Source organism: Sebastes fasciatus, chromosome 17, assembly GCF_043250625.1.
Source record: "Sebastes fasciatus isolate fSebFas1 chromosome 17, fSebFas1.pri, whole genome shotgun sequence".
In the NCBI taxonomy this organism is placed as follows: Eukaryota; Metazoa; Chordata; class Actinopteri; order Perciformes; family Sebastidae; genus Sebastes; species Sebastes fasciatus.
In genome coordinates, this window is record NC_133811.1 from 15,890,086 (window position 1) to 15,911,042 (window position 20,957).

Below are 20,957 nucleotides of genomic sequence, written 5' to 3' on the forward strand. Positions count from 1 at the left end.
CACAAGTGATTGTGAATCACTTTCACCTGCTTTGGTGCAAATGAAGGTGACAACAGGTGCAATGGAAAGGCAACAGCATGGACAACCCCCAAAAAGGGAATGGTTTTGCATGTGGTGACCACAGACAATTGACAATCGTTTGCTGTGTCTCAAGAGCATGGAGGAGATACCAGGATCATTATCATTAGAATACTGGAATGACATAAGCTCAAACCTAATGTGCACTTGCATGACCGATTGCAAGGAATAAGTGCAACTAAAGATAAATAAAATGATGTGTAAGAAAAGGTTTGCATAATTTTTTTATAAATAAATCTGGGTATATGATTTGTATGACGTTCCTGATGGCCAGTCTAATTTTCTGATGGCACTTTGCTGCAGACATAGCTGTGCTTTATATTGTCTCTTGTATTTACCAGGCTGTATGTGTCATTACTAGGGTAAATTAAATAGCTCCTATGTCCGCCACAGTTGGGGACAGTGGATGAGCTCCATATAGTTTTATTCCGAGGGTTTGATGTTAGTCCTATATGCTGACAAAAGAAGCAGAAAATAATGAAAATCCATAAGCAGTCGCGGAAATAAATGTCATCACCTCATGATAGATTCAGTTCAAGCAGTGAATGAACAAAATATATTGTCACACTTCCATTTGCTCTGGTAGCATGTGGTCTGTGTTATTACTCTTCCTCACTCTGATATTATTCATACCCCTTGCAGGCATGTGACTGGATGTTTTTATTAGCCTGCTACACATTTCTGTCACAGTTTGAGAGATGATATGAATAGAAAATGTTCCACATGATTACTGTAGTAAAACAACTGATCGTTTTCTTTTTTATTTCCTGCAGTGACACTGATATGCTTCCCTATGACACTTTGGACTTTGACCTTTTCCACTCTATGGCACGTATCAGACACGTGAACATACACTGTGTGTGACACTTTCCCTTTTGATTGTTTCCATTCAATATCAATACATTTTCTTTTCATATAGCTATAATAATAGGTCAAATCAAGCTTTCCTATCGGTTAACTGGAATTGTTGCGATGCTTGTGTTTATTTAATACAAAGAAGATTAACCTTGGCTGTAGCAGGTTCAGTTTTAGAGTTAGAGTGAAGGTACTGATATCATATGAAACTAGAAAACCTAAAGAATCCATTGGTACCAACCATATCATGCTTTGTCAGGAAGGAGGCTAAATAACGCTTCAAATTTTGGCTAAATTTGGGCGAGGAAAAACTGGCATGGGCATTTTCAAAGGGGTCCCTTGACCTCTGACCTCAACATTTATGAATGAAAATGGGTTCTGTTGGTACCCACGAGTCTCCCCTTTACAGACATGCCCACTTTATGATGATCACATGCAGTTTTGGGCAGAAACCATGCAGTTTTTCTTTCATACAGTATAAATGTGTTATTTTCGCCTATTCTAAAAATTGTGTTTCAATATTTCTGCATACTGGGGTCCCTAAACAGTCTTGGAATTGCATAAATTGGGTATCACTGTAAAGCTGAGACTCCTGTGGATGCAATGAGCCCAATTGTATTCATGTGTGATGATGGCAGTCCCCATAGTAGCCATTTCATTGTAATGAGACCATTTTTTGAAACTTTAGCTCACTGTATTAAATGACCTGTTGTGACCTCTAGGACAATCACAGCCTCATGAAACGTTACAGCCACAAACTAGAGACATAGAGCATTAAGAGGAGGTTTCCTAGGTCGATTGACAATAAGGCTTTCTGACAAGTTTCCAGAACAGAAGTGTTCGCCATCTAATTGCAGAAAGATACAAGCCTATATATAGCCGAGTATGTCTGAGTTTTACTGTCCGCCTTCAATCAGTTAGTGATGGATTGAACTCATCAGTTGTCACAAGTTGTGCAGTACATTTCACCACAAAAACAACTTTGGAGACAAATGATCAAATGCCATTTAAAGGGATTGTCTGTAAGAATCAGAAATGCTTGTTAACAGCGACACCTGAGGCTGTTAAGTCAACGAAAGTCAGCGTCAGGCTCGCGCTTGTGCTCGCTCTAAATAGACATGAACGAGCATCGCTCAAAACAGTGAGGCGACACACGTCAGCTAAAACCACAATATCACTCTATATTTCACCTGCTTGGCAGTAATGTTAGCTGACCAGACGAAGGTCTCTCCATGAATCAATGCTGATCCTAGTGTTGGCTTTTCCTGCTCAGCCTCCTGACCGCGGCCGGAGGGAGACACTGGCACCCAGTCAGAGACGATAACGTTTCTCGCTGCGGAGCCCCGTCACTTCACAAGACACGGGAAACCTCTGTTGGTCTGGAGGAGCTGCAGCAGTTATTTCTGCACAAACGTCCACTGTACATTCACTAGATATTCTCAGAGCTACGAAGTCTCCTGCAGTGTGTAGTGTGCGCGCATGCACGTGAGGTGGAGCGAGCTGAGTGAAGGCAAGCAGGCAGAGGAGCAGAGGAGCAGAGTACAGCAGAGACTCTGGCCCTGGAGACCAAAGCTACGGTCTCCTCCGCGTCCTCCGACCGCGGCCAACACTGTTTTGCAAGACGGGCTTTGCGGTTTTGGTGCTTCCGTGTAGTTTGTGTTGGAGTCTTGTCTGAACAGTGTAGCCACACACGAGTGCGCATATGCGAGCGCGTATGGGACACCGACCCGGGTGATTTATACTTGTAAGAAGTTACAAACAGTCCCTTTAACCCACAGCACAGTATTATGTTTGCAGAATAATAAGTCCCAGTTTAACTGCATGTTAATTAACTCTCTCTATCATATCACATTCCAGTCTAATGAATGCTCCTCGCCCTCACCACCTCTACTATGACACATCTGTCATTCACGTGGCTGAAAAATGTCAATTGATATTGAAAAGATGTCAACATCTGCATAAATAGCAGTAAAATAACAGTTTATATGCTAAAACTTTATTTGGCCATTGCATGTTTTTTTCTTGGCCACTTTATGTGTCATGGGATCAGATTATGGGTTTCTATAGCAAATGAAATTCAATCATTACATGGTTTAATTTTGTTGTCTATATATGATTTTTTCATCTTCTTCCTTTAACCACTGCATTTTATATTTGCAGAATAATAAGTCCCAGTTTAACTGCATGTTAATTAACTCACAGCAGCTCATGAATCACATTCCAGTCTAAATGAATGCTCCTCACATCTGTCATTTACATGGCTGGAAAAAATGTCAAAACTGAAATTGATGTCAACATCTGCACAAACAGCTGTAAAATAACAGTTTCTATGCTAAAAAACTTTATTTTAAAATGGCGACCTATTTTTCCTAGTGCGGCAGAATACTGTTTTTCCCTCCTCGCCATCTTGATGTTCGATCTCGCACCAGGGCGGAAGCAACATCTTCAGCGGAGGCAGCAGCGGGTGTGGTTCGGACTTCTACGGGTGGTTCACCTAGCAGCCTCTTTTTCTTCCTATTTCCAGCCAAGAGAAAGGACAACATTTACCCTGACAAGAACCACGGAGGAGCCTGCTCGACTCTGGTAAAAGATAGTATAGTTTACTACGGCTATTTTATAACGGATTTAATGTCTGCTTCACCAAAAGAAAACCATCTTTTTGGCTTAGAGAGGGAGGAGGGCTCCGGTGGGGTTTTGTGTGATTCGGCTGGTTGGATCTACTTTTCATACGTCCTGGTTAGCTAAAGCTAAGCTAACCTTGAATTAAACATTTTTAGAGGGTTCGTTTGAAAGTCACGACTCAAACTATGAGCTGATTTATAACTATAATTACTTCATATACTGGCTCCATCTTAGAATAAGTCTTAACAATGAAAGCATTGTGAGTGAAGCCCCTAAAACTGTGTTTGTTTATGTTAGCTAGTTAGCTTAGCTTCAAGGTATAGCTTACATGGCTACATGCTACCTTGCTGTTTTGATGCAACCTGTACAGTTTGTTGCATCTGAGTTTCTTCTACAGGAATAAAACAAAAACGTGCTTGTGGGATTGAAAGGAAGGAGGAATTTGATGTTTACATACAGGCCTACTTTAATTTATGATCAGTACCTGGGAGCATCAGGCATAGGTGCACATCTTTGACCTTTGCTTATTTCTGTTTGCTTAAACAGTATATTTTTTGGGGGTGAGTGACTCAAGATAATTAATTAAAAAACACATTTTTATGCTTAATTTACATTTTTTTTATTTTTTTTTAATAAATGTAAATATGTAATAATAAATCCCCAAATAGCCCATGAATTAAGGAATAATCCCACAACATTAATCATATTTAACATTCATTATTATTAGTTTTTTTTTTTTAATTTTAATGTTTTTCATATATAACATTCATTAGTAGTTATTCTTTTACATTTTAATTTCTTTTTTAATATATATATAAATATGTAATAATAAATCCCCAAATAGCCCATGAATTAAGGAATAATCCCACAACATTATTCATATTTAACATTCATTATTATAAGTTATTCTTTAAATTTTTATTTTCATATTTAACATTCATTATTATTAGTTATTCTTTTAAATTTAAATTTATTTTTTAATATATATATATATATATATATATATATAAATAAATATGTAATAATAAATCCCCAAATAGCCCATGAAATAAGGAATAATCCCACAACATTATTCATATTTAACATTCATTATTATTAGTTATCCTTTTTAATTATTTTTTTTAATATATATAAATATGTAATAATAAATCCCCAAATAGCCCATGAATTAAGGAATAATCCCACAACATTATTCATATTTAACATTCATTATTATTAGTTATTTTTTTTAAATTTTAATGTTTTTCATATATAACATTCATTAGTAGTTATACTTTTAAATTTTAATTTCTTTTTTAATATATATAAATATGTAATAATAAATCCCCAAATAGCCCATGAATTAAGGAATAATCCCACAACATTATTCATATTTAATATTCATTATTATTAGTTATTCTTTCAAATTTTATTTGTTTTAATATATATAAATATGTAATAATAAATCCCCAAATATTGTTTATTTGTTTTGCACAATTTAAGACTATACAACATAACAAAAAATAGAGGAATAATATACAATGCAGGAAGAGGCAAAAAAAACCACTGGGTTTATCTGAAGCCTCCACCTAGAGACAAGATTAATATAAAGAAATAATAGATTACATAATAGTGATAACAAACAATTAAGACAATATATATATATATATAATAACAACAACACAGTAAATATATAAAAAAAATAGCCCATGAAATAAGGAATAATCCCACAACATTATTCATATTTAACATACATTATTATCAGTTATTAATTGAGTTATAAATTAAAAAAATGTTTTTATATGTATAATTGTTATAATAAATCCCCAAATATCCCATGAAATAAGTAATAATCCCACAACATTATTAATATATATTTAACATTAATTATTATTAGTTATTCTCAGGCGGATATCACTGTTTGTTGTATGTAGAGGTGTGTGTGTCTACAGTAGATACAAGATAATGAATGTTATATAGGGCTGACCCAAATGCTTCCACTGTGGCCATGGTATTCAACCTCCAAATGTGTATGCTTAATTTTTAATTTTTTAATTTTATATACATATATAAATATGTAATAAGAAATCCCCAAAAAGCCCATGAAATAAGGAATAATCCCACAACATTATTCATATTTAACATTCATTATTATTAGTTATTCTTTTAAATTTAATTAAAAAAAAATTGAATAATAAATCCCCAACTAGCCCATTAAATAAGGAATAATCCCACAACATTATTCATATTTAACACTAATTATTATTAGTTATTCTCAGACGGATATCACTGTTTGTTGTATGTAGAGGTGTGTGTGTGTCTACAGAAGTTACAAGATAATGAATGTTATATAGGGCTGACCCAAATGCTTTGAAATGCATGGTATTCAACCTCCAAATTTGTTTGCTTAATTTTTAAATGTTTAAAATCTTTATATATATATATATATATATAGTTACATGCTAGCCTGCTGTTTGGTACAACCTGTACAGTTAAATGGTGTTTTTTAGTTTAGTAGCTCCTGGTTTAGAGCCACCAGGAGAGGAGGAGTCATGGAAGTGATTGTGCTGGTTGGAGGGGGTAGTCTTCTCTCATTGGAAACCCAAGCTGCGAGGTCGGAACTTGGCCGTGGTAGTAGGGGGAGGGGGAGAGAAATATGCCTTTGATGTTTCCTTGCCGCTGAATGGTGAATTGTGTTCGTGCTGGCCCTGGAAATACCCACCGCTTTGCTTCTCTCTCGGCTGGAGGTGGAGGCTCGGCATTTCCCCTCCTAAGCAAGCCAAACAAGCGTCTGAATCACACACAGGGATCTTTTGGTACACAGGTAGTAACGTTAGCGCAGCAGAAGATTTTTATTATTGAGACCACGTAGGAGAAACTGCATAACGATTAGGTTTGGCAAACACAAGAACTCAAGGTTGTAGTGCAAGTTGTGCTTATTTTCTTTCCTCCTTGTGTAACGTTACTTGGTTTCCTTTTTTTTTTTTTAACGCAGACATATCTGCTGTGCGGGCTGAGGGCAGGCAAGAACAATGGCTACCCAGTGTAAGTATGAGAAACTTTTTATTAAAAGTATGTTTATTTACACTGCCTTTTCATGTTTGATCTTTTCTGTACGTAATAGTTTACATAAGAGTTTCTCTGTACATATATGTATATATTAGATATGCCTTGAGGCACTGTGGAAATAGAAGAAAATGGGAGCTAGGTGAGCACATGTTGTCACAGTATCCCAAGTAATTATAATTCGTCTTTTGTTGCATTTGAGTTTTTCTCTCCAGGAAAAGAAAACGTGCTTAGGGATTGAAAGAGGAATTTGATGTTTACATAGGCCCTACTTCAATTTATGATCAGTACCTGGGGAGCATCAGGCATAGGTGCACAATCTTTTTCTTTGCTTATTTCTGTTTGCTTAAACAGTATATATTTTTTGGGTGATTAACTCAAGATAACGAATGTTGACCCAAATGCTTCGACCTCCAAATTTGTATGCTTCATTTTTAAGTTTTAAATAAAAATGTTTTTATGTATGTAATAATAATAATAATGTGTAAATCCCTAAATAGCCCATGAAATAAGGAATAATCCCACAACATTATTCATATTTAACATTAATTATTAATAGTTATTCTCAGACGGATATCACTGTTTGTTGTATGTAGAGGTGCGTGTATCTACAGGCACTGAAACGCTGCTCCGCGAAGCTTTGAATATCTTCAAATATTTCTCATCGAAGCACAAAAAATGTTTTTTTTGGACGGCCCTAGAATGTTATGATATCACTTATAAGATAACTGAAAACTTTAAGATCACTCTTAAAAAGTATTCTTGGCTTAAAGCAAGAAACTAAGTTAAAGGGATCAGTGTGTAACAATTAGGGGGATCTATTGGCAGAAATGGAATATGATATTAATAAGTATGTTTTCTTTAGTGTATAATCACCTGAAAATAAGTTTTTGCGTCGGCCACCGTAGCTCTCCAACACGTTGGCACACGAGAGAGTTGTAATCTTCTCACCTCACTGCTAGATACCGCCAGATCATACACACTGTTCCTTAAAGCGAAGGGAAGTGGGTGAAGTAAAGATTACTCTTCTCCTGATCTGTCATTGCTCATGTTTCCCCTTTTTCCCCCTTTTATGTAGCTGATCTGATGGAGTTGGACATGACAATGGGGGACAGCAAGGCTGCAGTGAGCCAGTGGCAGCAGCAGTCCTACCTGGATTCAGGCATTCAGTCTGGAGTCACCACCTCAGCACCATCTCTGAGCGGCAAGGGAAACCCTGATGCTGAGGAGGATGATCCAAGTCTCTACGACTGGGAGTTCAACCCGCCCTTCACTCCTGAGCCTACAGGTATACGAGATACTGACATATATGTCACTATATTTACAACATCGGGATAGTGACTATGGCATAAATTGTATAAATATCGGATGAAAATTTCTATAATCTCATGATATTAATTTTCATATCGCAATACTTTCAGACATTGAGGGGTATGCCATGACCCGGGCCCAGCGTGTGCGTGCCGCCATGTTTCCCGAGACCTTGGAGGAGGGCATCCAGATCCCCCCTACCCAGCTGGATGCTGCCCACCCCACAGCAGTGCAGCGCCTGGCAGAGCCCTCTCAGATGCTGAAGCACGCTGTGGTCAACCTCATTAACTATCAAGATGATGCTGAGCTGGCCACTCGCGCCATCCCCGAGCTTACCAAACTGCTCAATGATGAGGACCAGGTACGTGTCCTTATGAGTGAACTATCACATGAGCACACTCAAACGCCGAAATGGTGCCTGCTGAGTAACCTATGGTATCATGTAAGTTATTAGTAACGCAGTTTACATCCCTAACAAACCTTGTCTCTGTCCTAGGTTGTCGTGAATAAAGCAGCTGTAATGGTGCATCAGTTGTCAAAGAAGGAGGCATCGCGCCACGCTCTGATGCGCTCTCCACAAATGGTTTCGGCCGTCGTTCGTGCCATGCAGAACACTGGTGATGTGGAGACAGCTCGCTGCTCTGCTGGCACCTTGCACAACCTTTCCCACCATCGTGAGGGGCTCCTTGCAATCTTCAAGTCTGGAGGCATTCCTGCCCTGGTCAAAATGCTGGGGTAAGAAACTGGAGGACTTGTGGCGCTCTTCACTGCATATGTGTAGAATCAGTGTCCTCATATCCATGTCCGGCGTTAAAGTTTTCGGAACAGGTTTGATTTTCTGTTGTTTTTTTCTCGCATCCGTCAAAAGGCAAAAGAGGGTAGTTTGACGACTCAGAGCCACTGCTGGTGCTCCTCCCAGCACAAAGCACTTTACGATAAAGAAATAAAGGAATACCAAGCTGTTCTGATTCACCTGCCAGTTAAAGGTGTGGCAGGTGATTGCAGAACAGCTTGGAATCTAGGATGATTGCAAAACAAAGGATGTTCGAAAGATCAGACAGTAGTGATCTAGGCAGCTTAACGATTGCTTCTTGCAAATGTCATTCATTCATTAGCCCTGTTTTGGACTAGCGCTATCCATTGCACCCATGTAATTCATTCATTTTAGTCTTGTATTGCAAATTTTTGCAACAAGTAGAATAATAAAACGCATCGGACAGCCAGTACGAGCTTTCTGTTTGGAATGTTTTTTGATGGATTAAAAAAAACACATGAAAAATACAAACATACTGAATAGACTGTCCTCCGGAGCGAGTAGCGTTATCGTCTCCGACCGGGGCTGCGGTGTCTCCCCTGTTCCTTCTGACCGCGGTCGAGAGGCTGAAGCAGGAAAACACAGTGTCAGCATCGATTCATGGAGAGCCCTCCGTCTGGTCAGCTAACATTACTGTCAAGCAGATGAAATATAGAGTGATATTGTGGTTTTAGCGGACGTGTGTCGCTTCACTGTTTTGAGCGATGCTTATTCATGTCTATCTAGAACAAGCACAAGCGCGAGCAACAGGACGCTGACTTTTGTTGACTTAACAGCCACAGGTGTCGCTGTTAACAAGCAATTTCTGATTCTTACATAGAGTCCCTCTTAAATAACCAACTCCAACATCATCACCAACCAGCTACATTCCCTAAAGAACAGGATACTACACAGTGCGACGCATTTGAAACTGTTAAAATGTCTTCCTTCCTTCCTTCCTTCCTTTACTCTTTGTAATCTCCATGAAAAGCCAAAACACACAGCCACAACAGTTAGCTGGCTGGCAAGTTGTGACCTGTTGGATGTCACATGTGTGCGTTTGAATTTGCACCTGGAATCATATTACCACACTTTAAGCTCAGGATGAAAAAGTTGCATGAGAGTGATTGATGAATTAAAGGTGATCACCAAAGAGATTTGAATGCTGGTAGCAATTTGGATTATCGACATGCCGTGAGTGAAACATGGTAATCTGTTTAATTATACTGCTGGTTTACATTATAAAGTCACTTTATAGTTTCCATCAAGTGTGCGGTGATTTGAGTTTCTTTGTTGTGCTTTGAATACTCTTAAAATGTCGGTTAATTGTTCCTTGAATGTTGTATTCTTTGCACAGATGTACTGCAAACTGTGTTGTACTGTTAAAGTGTTACAAAGTAACAAAAATGTGGTTTTGCCACCAGCCGCAGCGGGGGGGGACTAAAGATGTCATTTCAAGCTAATTTTCTTGCAATACTTTATGTAAAATGTGAGTTCATCCTGACAACACTGCTGCTCCCACATCCACAGATGACTGTGATCAATTGAACCAGTTGTTTCCAACACTGCTGTATGTGACAATTATGTGTATTTGTAGCCGAAACGCTAGTTTTAAAAGGTCTTTTGGACTGTTGTCTGATTTATTTTTGTTTGTATATTTTTCCAGCTCTCCAGTGGACAGTGTGTTATTCTACGCCATCACCACGCTCCACAACCTGTTGTTGCATCAGGAAGGGGCGAAGATGGCAGTGCGCCTGGCTGGAGGACTGCAGAAGATGGTGGCCCTGTTGTCTAACACCAATGTCAAATTCCTGGCAATCACTACTGACTGCCTGCAGATCCTTGCATACGGCAACCAGGAAAGCAAGGTATTGGAAGATGAACATTTATGAATGCATGCATTTATCATTTCATTCTATCCAGGTTTAAAAGCCACCGGCATGTCTGCCGATGCCAATTGACTGGCAGCAGTTTGCAGTATGTATAAACATAAACCTCTTATTTTTAGCTGATCATTCTGGCCAGCGGTGGTCCCCAGGCCCTGGTCAACATCATGAGGACCTTCACATATGAGAAACTGCTGTGGACCACAAGCAGAGTGCTCAAGGTGCTCTCTGTTTGCTCAAGCAACAAGCCTGCCATCGTAGAGGCCGGTACGTACAGAAAATGGAATAGAAACACAATACAATGAAAAATACAGAAATGTTCTGGTCTACATTTTCTTGTTGTGGTTTGATACTCCGGGGAAATCCTCTGATGTAGTGAATTTATTTGTTGTACTTTGGCTTGTGTGTGTGTGTAGGAGGCATGCAGGCCTTGGGGCTTCACCTGACCGACCCCAGCCAGCGTCTGGTCCAGAACTGCCTCTGGACTCTGAGGAATCTTTCAGATGCTGCGACCAAACAGGTAAAACACACTCTTCTTATGAGCCTCCAGGTTGCTTAGTAAACAGTGTTAAATATCCATAGCATGTTACCAAAAAATACCAATACATAGGATACTGATTTCTCGATAATGACGACTACATACATACAGGAGCCTCCACTTGTGTTTGGACAGTTTAACTCCTTATACACTCATAGAATTTCATTTAATATAAAGTATTAGATAAAACAAAAGGCTTAATTATTTAAGATGTATCATTCCTCTCATCTCATGTGTTTTCTTTTATCTCTTCCAACCTGTTCGTCCTCTGCTCTCTCCAGGAGGGAATGGAGGGTCTCCTGGGGACCCTGGTCCAGCTGCTGGGCAGTGATGACATCAATGTAGTGACATGTGCTGCTGGCATCCTTTCCAACCTGACCTGCAACAACTATAGTAACAAACTCATGGTCTGCCAGGTATGTATTATACACACACAACCTTTGAACGTAACTTTGTATCTCTGCGGAGTGTAGATTGTTTATTCTGCTTTGAATTCTCTTTCTGTGGTCTTATGTTTGTATTAACATGTATTCCACTGATTGATCCTGTCACATGTTAGGTTGGAGGCATTGAGGCTCTGGTGCGAACGGTGCTCAGGGCCGGCGACAGAGAGGATATCACAGAGCCAGCAGTCTGCGCCCTGCGTCACCTGACCTCCCGCCACCAGGATGCTGAGATGGCCCAGAATGCTGTGCGCCTTCATTACGGCCTGCCTGTGGTGGTCAAACTACTGCACCCTCCGTCCCACTGGCCACTAATCAAGGTCATTAGCCATCTCTGTTTCTCCGCACCCACACTTTTCTCCCATACTGTTGGATCAACCTTGCATATTGTGACATCATTGATCAACAGGATTTAATTCCCGCTAACTAAAATATCTTTAATATCCCCCTATCTAGGCCACAGTTGGTCTGATCCGCAACCTGGCTCTTTGCCCAGCCAACCACAGTGCTCTGCGGGAGCAGGGAGCCATCCCCCGACTGGTCCAACTGCTCGTCAGGGCTCACCAGGACACCCAGAGGCGCACCAGCATGGGAGGCAACCAGCAGCAGTTTGTGGTGTGTAACCAAGCCAACTAGGGCTGCAAATAACTATTATTTTCATTGTCGATTAACCCGTCTATTATTTTCTTGATTAGTCGTTTGTTCTATATAATTTCCGAAAATGGTGAAAAATGTACGTAAAAGATGACGTCCTCAAATGTCTTCTTTTGTCCACAACTCAAATATATTCAGTTTACTGTCATAGAGGAGTAAAGAAACCAGAACATATTCACATTTATGAAGCTGGAATCAGAGAATTTTGACTTTTTTTTTGTAATAACTTACGCCAACCAATTAATCGATTATCAAAGTAGTTGGCGATTCATTTAATAGTTGACAACTAATCGGTAAATCGTTGCAGCTCAGATGCTAATAATCCTTCAAGCTTTCTTTATTAGAACATTTAGAAGTTTTTATGTATTTGATTTTCCCTTTTTCCCCACTCAAACACACACAGGAGGGTGTGCGTATGGAGGAAATAGTGGAAGGCTGCACAGGAGCTCTGCACATCCTGGCCCGGGATGTCCACAACAGAATTGTCATCAGAGGGCTCAACACCATTCCACTCTTTGTCCAGGTAGAACTTTAACCTCTATCTTACTACAGACGAACAGTGACTGTCCCACGGCCATGTACGTTTCTTTGTTTAAAACAATTAGTTAAATGGTTTTAGTATTGAATTCTAAATCTGTTAATCAGCAACTTTGACTCTCTCTCTCCGTCGCTCTATTTAATTTTCTACTACCTGCATGTTACCAACTCTCTTTTGTCTTCATCAAACATCTTCTCTGTCTCTCTGCTATCCACTGTCTCCAGTTGCTGTATTCTCCAGTGGAGAATATCCAGCGCGTTGCAGCCGGTGTGCTGTGTGAACTGGCTCAGGACAAGGAAGCTGCCGAGGCAATCGAAGCTGAAGGAGCCACTGCACCCCTCACTGAGCTGCTGCACTCCCGTAATGAGGGCGTTGGTGAGTATACGTGCACAAGTACAGGCTATGCACACATTTCTGATTGTCGGTGTACCTGTGTACACTATGTGACTTGTTTCTATGCATTGTGTCCTGTAGCAACCTATGCTGCAGCTGTCCTGTTCCGCATGTCTGAGGACAAGCCCCAGGACTACAAGAAACGTCTGTCAGTGGAGCTGACCAGCTCTTTGTTCAGAACTGAGCCAATGGCCTGGAACGAGGTACACACAAACAAATAAGTTATGGTCAGGTACAACATAGATTTCGTAGCAGGTTTTGAGTATGTAGTGCCTTCACACTGAAAAGGTGAACAAATATAAAACGTATACTCAACAATGTCAGTATTTTAAAACACATACTGTTAAGAATTAGTAATGTACTATAGAATTGGGACAAAGACCTCCACTGCTCTACGTAGGCTGACTCACATCAGGCTTTACTCATCACTCTTTTTCCTTTTTATAGACTGGAGACCTGGGACTGGATATGGGAGCTCAGGGAGACCCTCTGGCCTACAGGCAGGATGGTGAGTGCCTGTATAACCTCTAATGAAATCCCCACTCTGTTTCTCGACTCATATTTCATCATCCTTTGGTTTATGTAATTTGATCTTTTAAAAGATTTATTTTGTGGTTTCTATTGATAGAAAAATTGAGTGTAACCGTATTGAATGTTATGCAAGATGAAGACACAATATTGTATTTCTGCAGGGCGGCCTTTGTCTCCTTTCAGTTGAGAATTATTACGAGTTCATAAGAAAAACAAATATTGCACGGAAACTTAATTATATGTCACCCTTCGTCTTCCGTCCGATATAGACGACTCAGGCGACCGCTTTGTGTGTTCTGCCATCTAGTGGTGCCGCCATTACTGCTGTGGCAAGTCATAGTGATACAACAATATTAACTGGTGACTTTCAGCCGAATGTGTCCGTGGTTGCTCGTAGTAACTTAGTTGTAGTTTCTTATTTATTCACCGACAAATAAACTGTACACACACTGCTACACCTACCTTCACAGCTATAACGCCACCAACAACCTCACATGCACCGCCAACACGCACACGGCCTGTCGAAAACTTGCTAAAGTTACGCAGACTGTACGTGTGTGGCGGCGGCGAGCACAAAGCCTCCGGCAATGCTAGAGCTGCTAACGTAGCACAAATACACACACTGTTTGTCAGACGCTCTTTACAGTTATGCCGGGCAGAAAAAGTATTGTTACGCCGGGCAGACACACAGCTTACAACCTGCTAAACTAAACTAAATGTGCAATGGAGACTTTACTCGGAAAGTGGCTGCATGTCCGCGACACTACAAGCAAAACCGTGGTTGCTAAGTTAACGCTCCCGGACAGGTAAACTGGGGACTCAGTTGTCTGTTGTGCTCATACACTGCAGCTGGTGCACCGCTGCATGCGAGGCACAAATTTTGTTGTTTAACAGTTAATGCTCGGTTAACGAGGGTCGGTTATCGGTTAAGAACATTTTTCAAAATTAGCATCCCTACTAAGCAGTGTTAACTTAGCTGACGTTACTTGTTTCACCATGTTGGGCTAACGTCAGGCAGCTGAGAACTGCTCAGGTTCTCACCCAATCTCCCAGACATTGTTGTCAAAAGTAACGTTACAAAGAAAGTAAAATAAAATTTTAAAATCGTACACTTCTTAGGACAGCTGGCATTCAAATGCGCACATATTGAAGGGATATGCCACCTCAGTAATGGCGGCTTGTTTACTTACGGTACTTCCCCGGATTTGTTTCGTATATCATTTGTTATTACCAAGCAAAGACAGCTGATCACATGCATTTGTTTACAATAAAACAAAATATATCAGCGTCTGTGTGATTGGAACCTTTTGCACCATTTTAATGTTGTTGTTTTTTTTGCCTCCCCAGATGGAGCCTACCGGGCCTACCCAGCAGCCTACGGCCAGGACTCTCTGTTGGACCCAATGATGGAAGGTGCTGACTATCATGCTGACACTCTGCCCGACCTGGGCCACCACACTGATCCGTTGCCAGACCTTGGCCACTCCCAAGACCTGATGGACAGCAACCAGCTGGCCTGGTTCGACACGGACCTGTAGGATTGGTAAGACAAGACTTCCACAGAAAACCTAACTTTCACATTCAAAGCAATATTTGGTATAAATAGCAACACACTGATTGAAAACTTGTGTCCTGTGCTCTTTTGCAGTTGTATTCTGCTAGAACCTGCGTTGTGATTGGCCTGTATTGTCTGAAGCAGCATTATGATTGGCCTGTAGAGTGGTTGAGGGTAAAGAGAGGAATAAGAAGTCTTGGAAAGTGCCTGACACAAGAAAACAAAGAAGATGGTTGCCATGGGAACGTTTAAGCAAGTTGAAGCGGGGGGGATAAAGAAGGGGTTAAAGTATCAAAGAGATGTGGAATCACACAATGGAGCAGGTTACCTGTATGGATGAGTGCACATGAGGTGGATCTTAAAAGTTTGAAACACATATGTTTTAGCCTTGCCTGTATTCTTATCAGTTTTTTTGTTTCTATTTTTCTTATTCTATTTTTTTATTTCTTTTTGTATTACTCATTCTCTGTTATGGTACTGACCCAGCTTGCCTTCGCACTAGCCATCTTCATTTTCTCTTCAATGCTAATCATTTGTAATTTTTTTTTTTTTTTTAAAAACGTATATTACATGTAGTGTTAAGTTATAGTGATATTATACAATGTTCCTTTGGTTTATGGCCGAATGTGTAGAACACTAATAATCAGTTGAATTGTACTCTGACTTAAAGTGTAACATTGTGTAGTTTTTTTTTATAATCTCAAAAATGGAGAATTATGCATTCTTAATATGTGCTTGTTTAAGCATAAAATATGTCAGTGTCACAAATGTTCTAAAGAGGGAGATGGGTGAAATTGAGGGAGGGTCGGGGATAAATCTAGAGACAAGTGTTTTATATCCAGTATCGCTGGTAGGTTAACAACTATTTTGTATGCTATCATTGGATGTCTGATAGAAAAGTCTTTAACGCTATCGTTGGTGGTCTAATAAAACCCAGTTTTATGTGCTATCAAGGGTAGCTAGGTTGATGAACCAGTTGTAGTCCTGCTGTGCTTATTTTGGAGACGAGGTTATGACACGGCTGAACAATAAAATGGCATTTTATTTCATTTAGTCTCTGTCCTGTGTCTTCTGTCCTTCTGTGTGACGCATGACGTTTGTTTCTTCTTTGATAGACGGCTCTGTGTTTTCGGCGTGTCTAGAAGGTAACCTGTGAGATGGTTACGGTTAGACATTGACCTCGAATGGTTAAGGTTAGACTTTGACGTTGAATAGTTAAGGTTAGGATAGGTTGTCGGGCAGGTTTCGCGATTTGCGGGTTACCTTCTAGACACGACCTGTGTTTTTAAGCGTTTACAGTATGAAGAGGAAATTAAAGAAATTATGGCATGTGAAATTAAACTTAAATTTATGTCACACTATCTTGACATTAAAGCAGCAGAGGGAAGAAAAGGAGCAAATATGATTTTAAAATAAGTTATTTTTATAAAATGGTTGCTATATCCTGACAGTAGTGAATGAGGCAGGAAATCATGCGCCTCTGTGTCCTCCGGTGTCCTCCGGTGTCCTCCGGTGCTCCTAATGTCATCTGCAGGATTTTACAGACTGGAAAAAACCAGCCAATCAGAGCCGAGCTGGAGTTTGCCGTCTCTGAGCAGCTGTCAATCACTCATGAACTCTGATCAAACTATCAAACTAGGCAGCGCTGATCAAATATGAATCAGTATTCTGTTACTGTAATGCCTAGTTCTCACATAAATTGTTTTCAGAAACATCTTGTAGTGTACTGTTTAGCTGTAAAACGATTTAATTTATATAGCACATTTATAAGTACAGCAAAATCACAAGGTGCTTCACATAAAGGATAAAAACAATCCTATGTTAAAACAATTTACACAAAAGAACCATGCGATTAAGACAAATAGGATACATAAAATTATAGACTAAATATTTCAAGACCAAAGTTTAAAAGTAAATCAAAGTCGAGGCAGAATATTTAAAGTTCCAAGTTTAAAAGGAAAACCTGGACCCTAAAGGCAAACTCATTCCTGCCAGTATCTCAACTAAAGCTCAACTAAAGACATATTTCTTTATCCAGTCGTTGTATAGACTGTTGTGGTTGCGAGCTCTGTTGTAAGTCAGAAGAAGAGCTCCGTACCGTGGCATCACTGTGGTCAAGGTTCCTGTAGTTTTTGTGTATTTCAGAAACATTTATACAGCATATGACTGAGACAAGCAGCAAAAGTTCCTGTTGAATGGATGGAGAGCATACCTTTAAAAAACTCTTTACAGACTCATCTGAAGGGCAGACTCAAAGTTTTCCATCCTCAAAGGAGCTTTCACCTGTATTCATTTACTGAAGGTAAAATATCAGATAAACAATTACCATAATACAGTATATCTGCACATTGTATGAGCTTACATGTTTGACATTTGGCTGACACTCCTATATGAAGTGAAGATGAGTGTGTGATAGAAAAGGAAATATCTAGATTTCTAAAACCCCAAACCGTTAAGAGCAAGACTCAAGGCTACAGAGCTTCAACAATATTTCCAGTGTTTGTATAAGAGAGAGGTAACAAAGACGTGATCACGAAAAAGTTTAAGCCGGTTTAGGAGAGCAATTCAAGGACGAAAGAATAGAAGTTCACTTTATCATCGTATGGTTGAAGTTGGGTAAGGCTGATCTGACTTGACTGAGAGCAACACTTTTTTTCTGTAATAGCAGGAAGAAGAGTTTTCTTTTCAGTGAAGAGATAATTATTTTTTATTTTGCACCACAAACAAATTTAAACCATTTAGAGTTGTCTAACCCAAAGTATTTTGGTCCGTCATTGATATGTCCATAGTTGTTAACGAATAATTTAGGGATGTCAAAGTTAATGTGATAATAATGTGTTCAGCAAATTGGTTTTAACGCCACTAATTTCTTGAATTGAATTTGTGATTTTTAGGTTGTAGCAGGCTCAGTTTTAAAGCCAGAGTGAAGATCATATGAAACTAGAAAACCTAAGGAATTCATTTTGGCGAGGAAAAACTGGCATTTCAAAGGTGTCCCTTGACCTCTGACCTCCAGATATGTGAATGTAAATGGGTTCTATGGGTACCCACGAGTCTCCCCTTTACAGACATGCCCACTGTGATAATAAAATGCAGTTTGGGGCAAGTCATAGTCAAGTCAGTACACTGACACACTGACAGCTGTTGTCTGTTGGGCTGCAGTTTGCCATGTTATGATTTGAGCATATTTTTTATGATAAATGCAGTACCTGTGAGGGTTTCTGGACAATATCTATCATTTATTTTGTGTTATTAATTGGCATACATGGACTGAGTTTCTTTAATCCTGTGATGGCAATCTTTCATCTGCCATATAATCCCAACATACAAATACAGAGAGTCCTATAATAGTATGAATGTGTTTATACAAAATATTACAAACGTATGCTGGAGAATAACACAACTATAAAAACAACACAATAACATGGCCTTCCACTTATTTTATATTTATGTATGTTAATATTTAAGCCCTATATTTTAACTTGCACTATTTTACGTCTTTGATTCTCATTTTGCTTTTACTTGTGTGATTTTCCTTTTTTATATATACATTTTTAATGAGCATTGTTGAAGGGTACCTGGGTTTCATTCAGACTCATTGCCAACGACTGCTTGCTGTAATTGTTGTGCATATGATGGATAAAGAAACTTGAAACTTATGAATGGAAAGAATATTTCTGAGACTAAATTATGAACTATTTTCTCCCTTTACTCATGTCATCAAAAGTCATATTAGTTTTGATATAGTGAAATGTAATGAATGATTGTGTTAATATCAGTAAAGGAGGTGAAACTTATGCACAAATCAAATTCTTTATATCTTCAGAGATTACATTTAAATTGTCCTCCAAAAGAGTGGAAATGATATTGACTTAGTTGAGGACCTGTGGTCAGTGGTCCTCTGGCCCCACCCTGCAGTTTCCACCTCATTAGAGGAACAAAAGGTCCTCATTAACCCTCTAATGTCCCAGCAGGACATAAAGCCTCTCCTCCTTCAGGCTGCAGCTGGTAGTTCCTCCATCTGCTCAACAGGGGGCAGCGCACACCATGGACTCAGTGCTACACCCATCACATCATTCAGCTCCTTATTTCACCAGCCCACAAAGCAGTTACATCACTTACTCTGTACACCCATGATGCTCTCCAATTCTGGCTGTAATGTGTTTGGTACCTGATATACCAACTTTCTGCAGCACTTTGTGTTTTATAATAAAATGTAAAAACAAAATGAAGCTTTTGGTTGTTTTCAATAAGATTAGTAATATTAATAATGAAGAGAATTTTTTTTCTGCAGATAAACACAGTAGGCGTATTGTGCCGTAACATGTACACAACACACACAGTTTCCATAATATATAATATATACAATACATACAATATGTGCCATTATATTTGAGTTAGGGCTGTCAATCAGTTAAAATATTAAATCACAAATTAATCTCACATTTTTTATCTGTTCAATTTGTACCTTAAAGGGAGATTTGTCAAGTATTTAATACTCTTATCAACATGGGAGTGGGCAAATATGCTTGCTTTATGTAAATGTATGTATATATATTATTATTGGAAATCAATTAACAACACAAAACAATGACAAATATTGTCCAGAAACCCTCACAGGTAGTACCATATGATCAGTATCTTCACTCTAGCTTTAAAACTGAGCCCGTTACAACCTTAAAATCGCAAGTTGCGTTAATGTGTTAAAGAAATTAGTGGCGCTAAAACAAATTTGAATTGACACGTTATCGTGTTAACTTTGACAGCTCTAATTATATTATATTATATTATATTATATTATATTGTATTGTATTGCATTGCATTATATTATATTATATTATATTATATTATATTATATTATATTATATTATATTGTATAGTATTATATTATATACTTCTAATTATTAATGAGAGTAGAAGAATAAGAATGCATCAGATTTCACAAACTGATCATAAGTTGTTTTATATAAAATCTTCATCTGTAAAGAATCTAGTATCAACTGGTGCGGTAAAAAGTCAAATATTTCCCTCTGAAGTGTCGTGGAATAGAAGTATAAAGTAGCTTAAAGTGGAAATACTCAAGTAAAGTACAAATACCTTGAATGATGAATGAATGAAACCACACAGCATAGTTTCATACATGGTTACTGTGTATCAGTGAGATGCAGTCTGAACGACACAGTGGAGCTCAGACGAGGTGAGAATCACTGGAATGCAACCAAAACCTTTTCACCTGAAAGCACCATTGTTCTTGTAAGCCACATTCAGCCAGTGTTTGTCACCTCATTAATACAGATGTGGTTTCTGATGGGGATGGCTTTGTGGAGGGACAAACTCCTTTTGCATCTACTAAATATGTATTAACTGTACTTGTCTTAAACAAAATAAACTAGACTGTATTGAAGTGCAAATTAGTCTGACGTGCTTGCGTTGGCCTCCTGAATGTGTGCTGTTTTGGACACAAATAAAGGCTTATAATAATACTTGCCTCATGTTCTTTTGCTTAATATCCTTATTATAAAATCAACTTTTGTGTGACAATAATTTCAACAGATATGCTTTAATAAAATATACCCATTTTTTTTTAAATTTAACTCATTAACTTTTCAAATTGTGCAAACATGACTAGTGACCTACTGCCATGTTTTCTTTCTTGTAACAGGAAAGGTAATGTGTCATTTGTCTAACAGAATTGTTTTGAGTTGTTGTTTTTTC

General features: G+C 38.9%; 1 protein-coding gene across 3 annotated transcripts; it reads left to right on the forward strand.

Moving 5' to 3' along the window:
* The first annotated feature begins 3,342 nt into the window (after positions 1–3,342).
* LOC141754969 (catenin beta-1-like) lies at positions 3,343–16,291 on the forward strand. 3 transcript variants are annotated; one of them, XM_074614461.1, is made up of 17 exons: positions 3,343–3,516; positions 6,530–6,579; positions 7,679–7,888; positions 8,022–8,272; positions 8,408–8,646; positions 10,371–10,572; positions 10,713–10,857; positions 11,007–11,110; positions 11,410–11,544; positions 11,688–11,891; positions 12,028–12,186; positions 12,629–12,748; positions 12,988–13,138; positions 13,238–13,359; positions 13,604–13,664; positions 15,035–15,230; positions 15,336–16,291. In XM_074614461.1, the coding sequence occupies exons 2-16, from the start codon at positions 6,567–6,569 to the stop codon at positions 15,223–15,225; spliced, it is 2,307 nt and encodes a 768-aa protein (XP_074470562.1). In that variant the 5' UTR covers positions 3,343–3,516; positions 6,530–6,566; the 3' UTR covers positions 15,226–15,230; positions 15,336–16,291. The 3 variants fall into 3 exon arrangements, with proteins under 3 accessions (XP_074470562.1, XP_074470564.1, XP_074470563.1); XM_074614463.1 differs by lacking the exon at positions 3,343–3,516 and adding an exon at positions 6,195–6,358; XM_074614462.1 differs by lacking the exon at positions 3,343–3,516 and adding an exon at positions 6,297–6,427.
* The last annotated feature ends 4,666 nt before the right edge of the window (positions 16,292–20,957 follow it).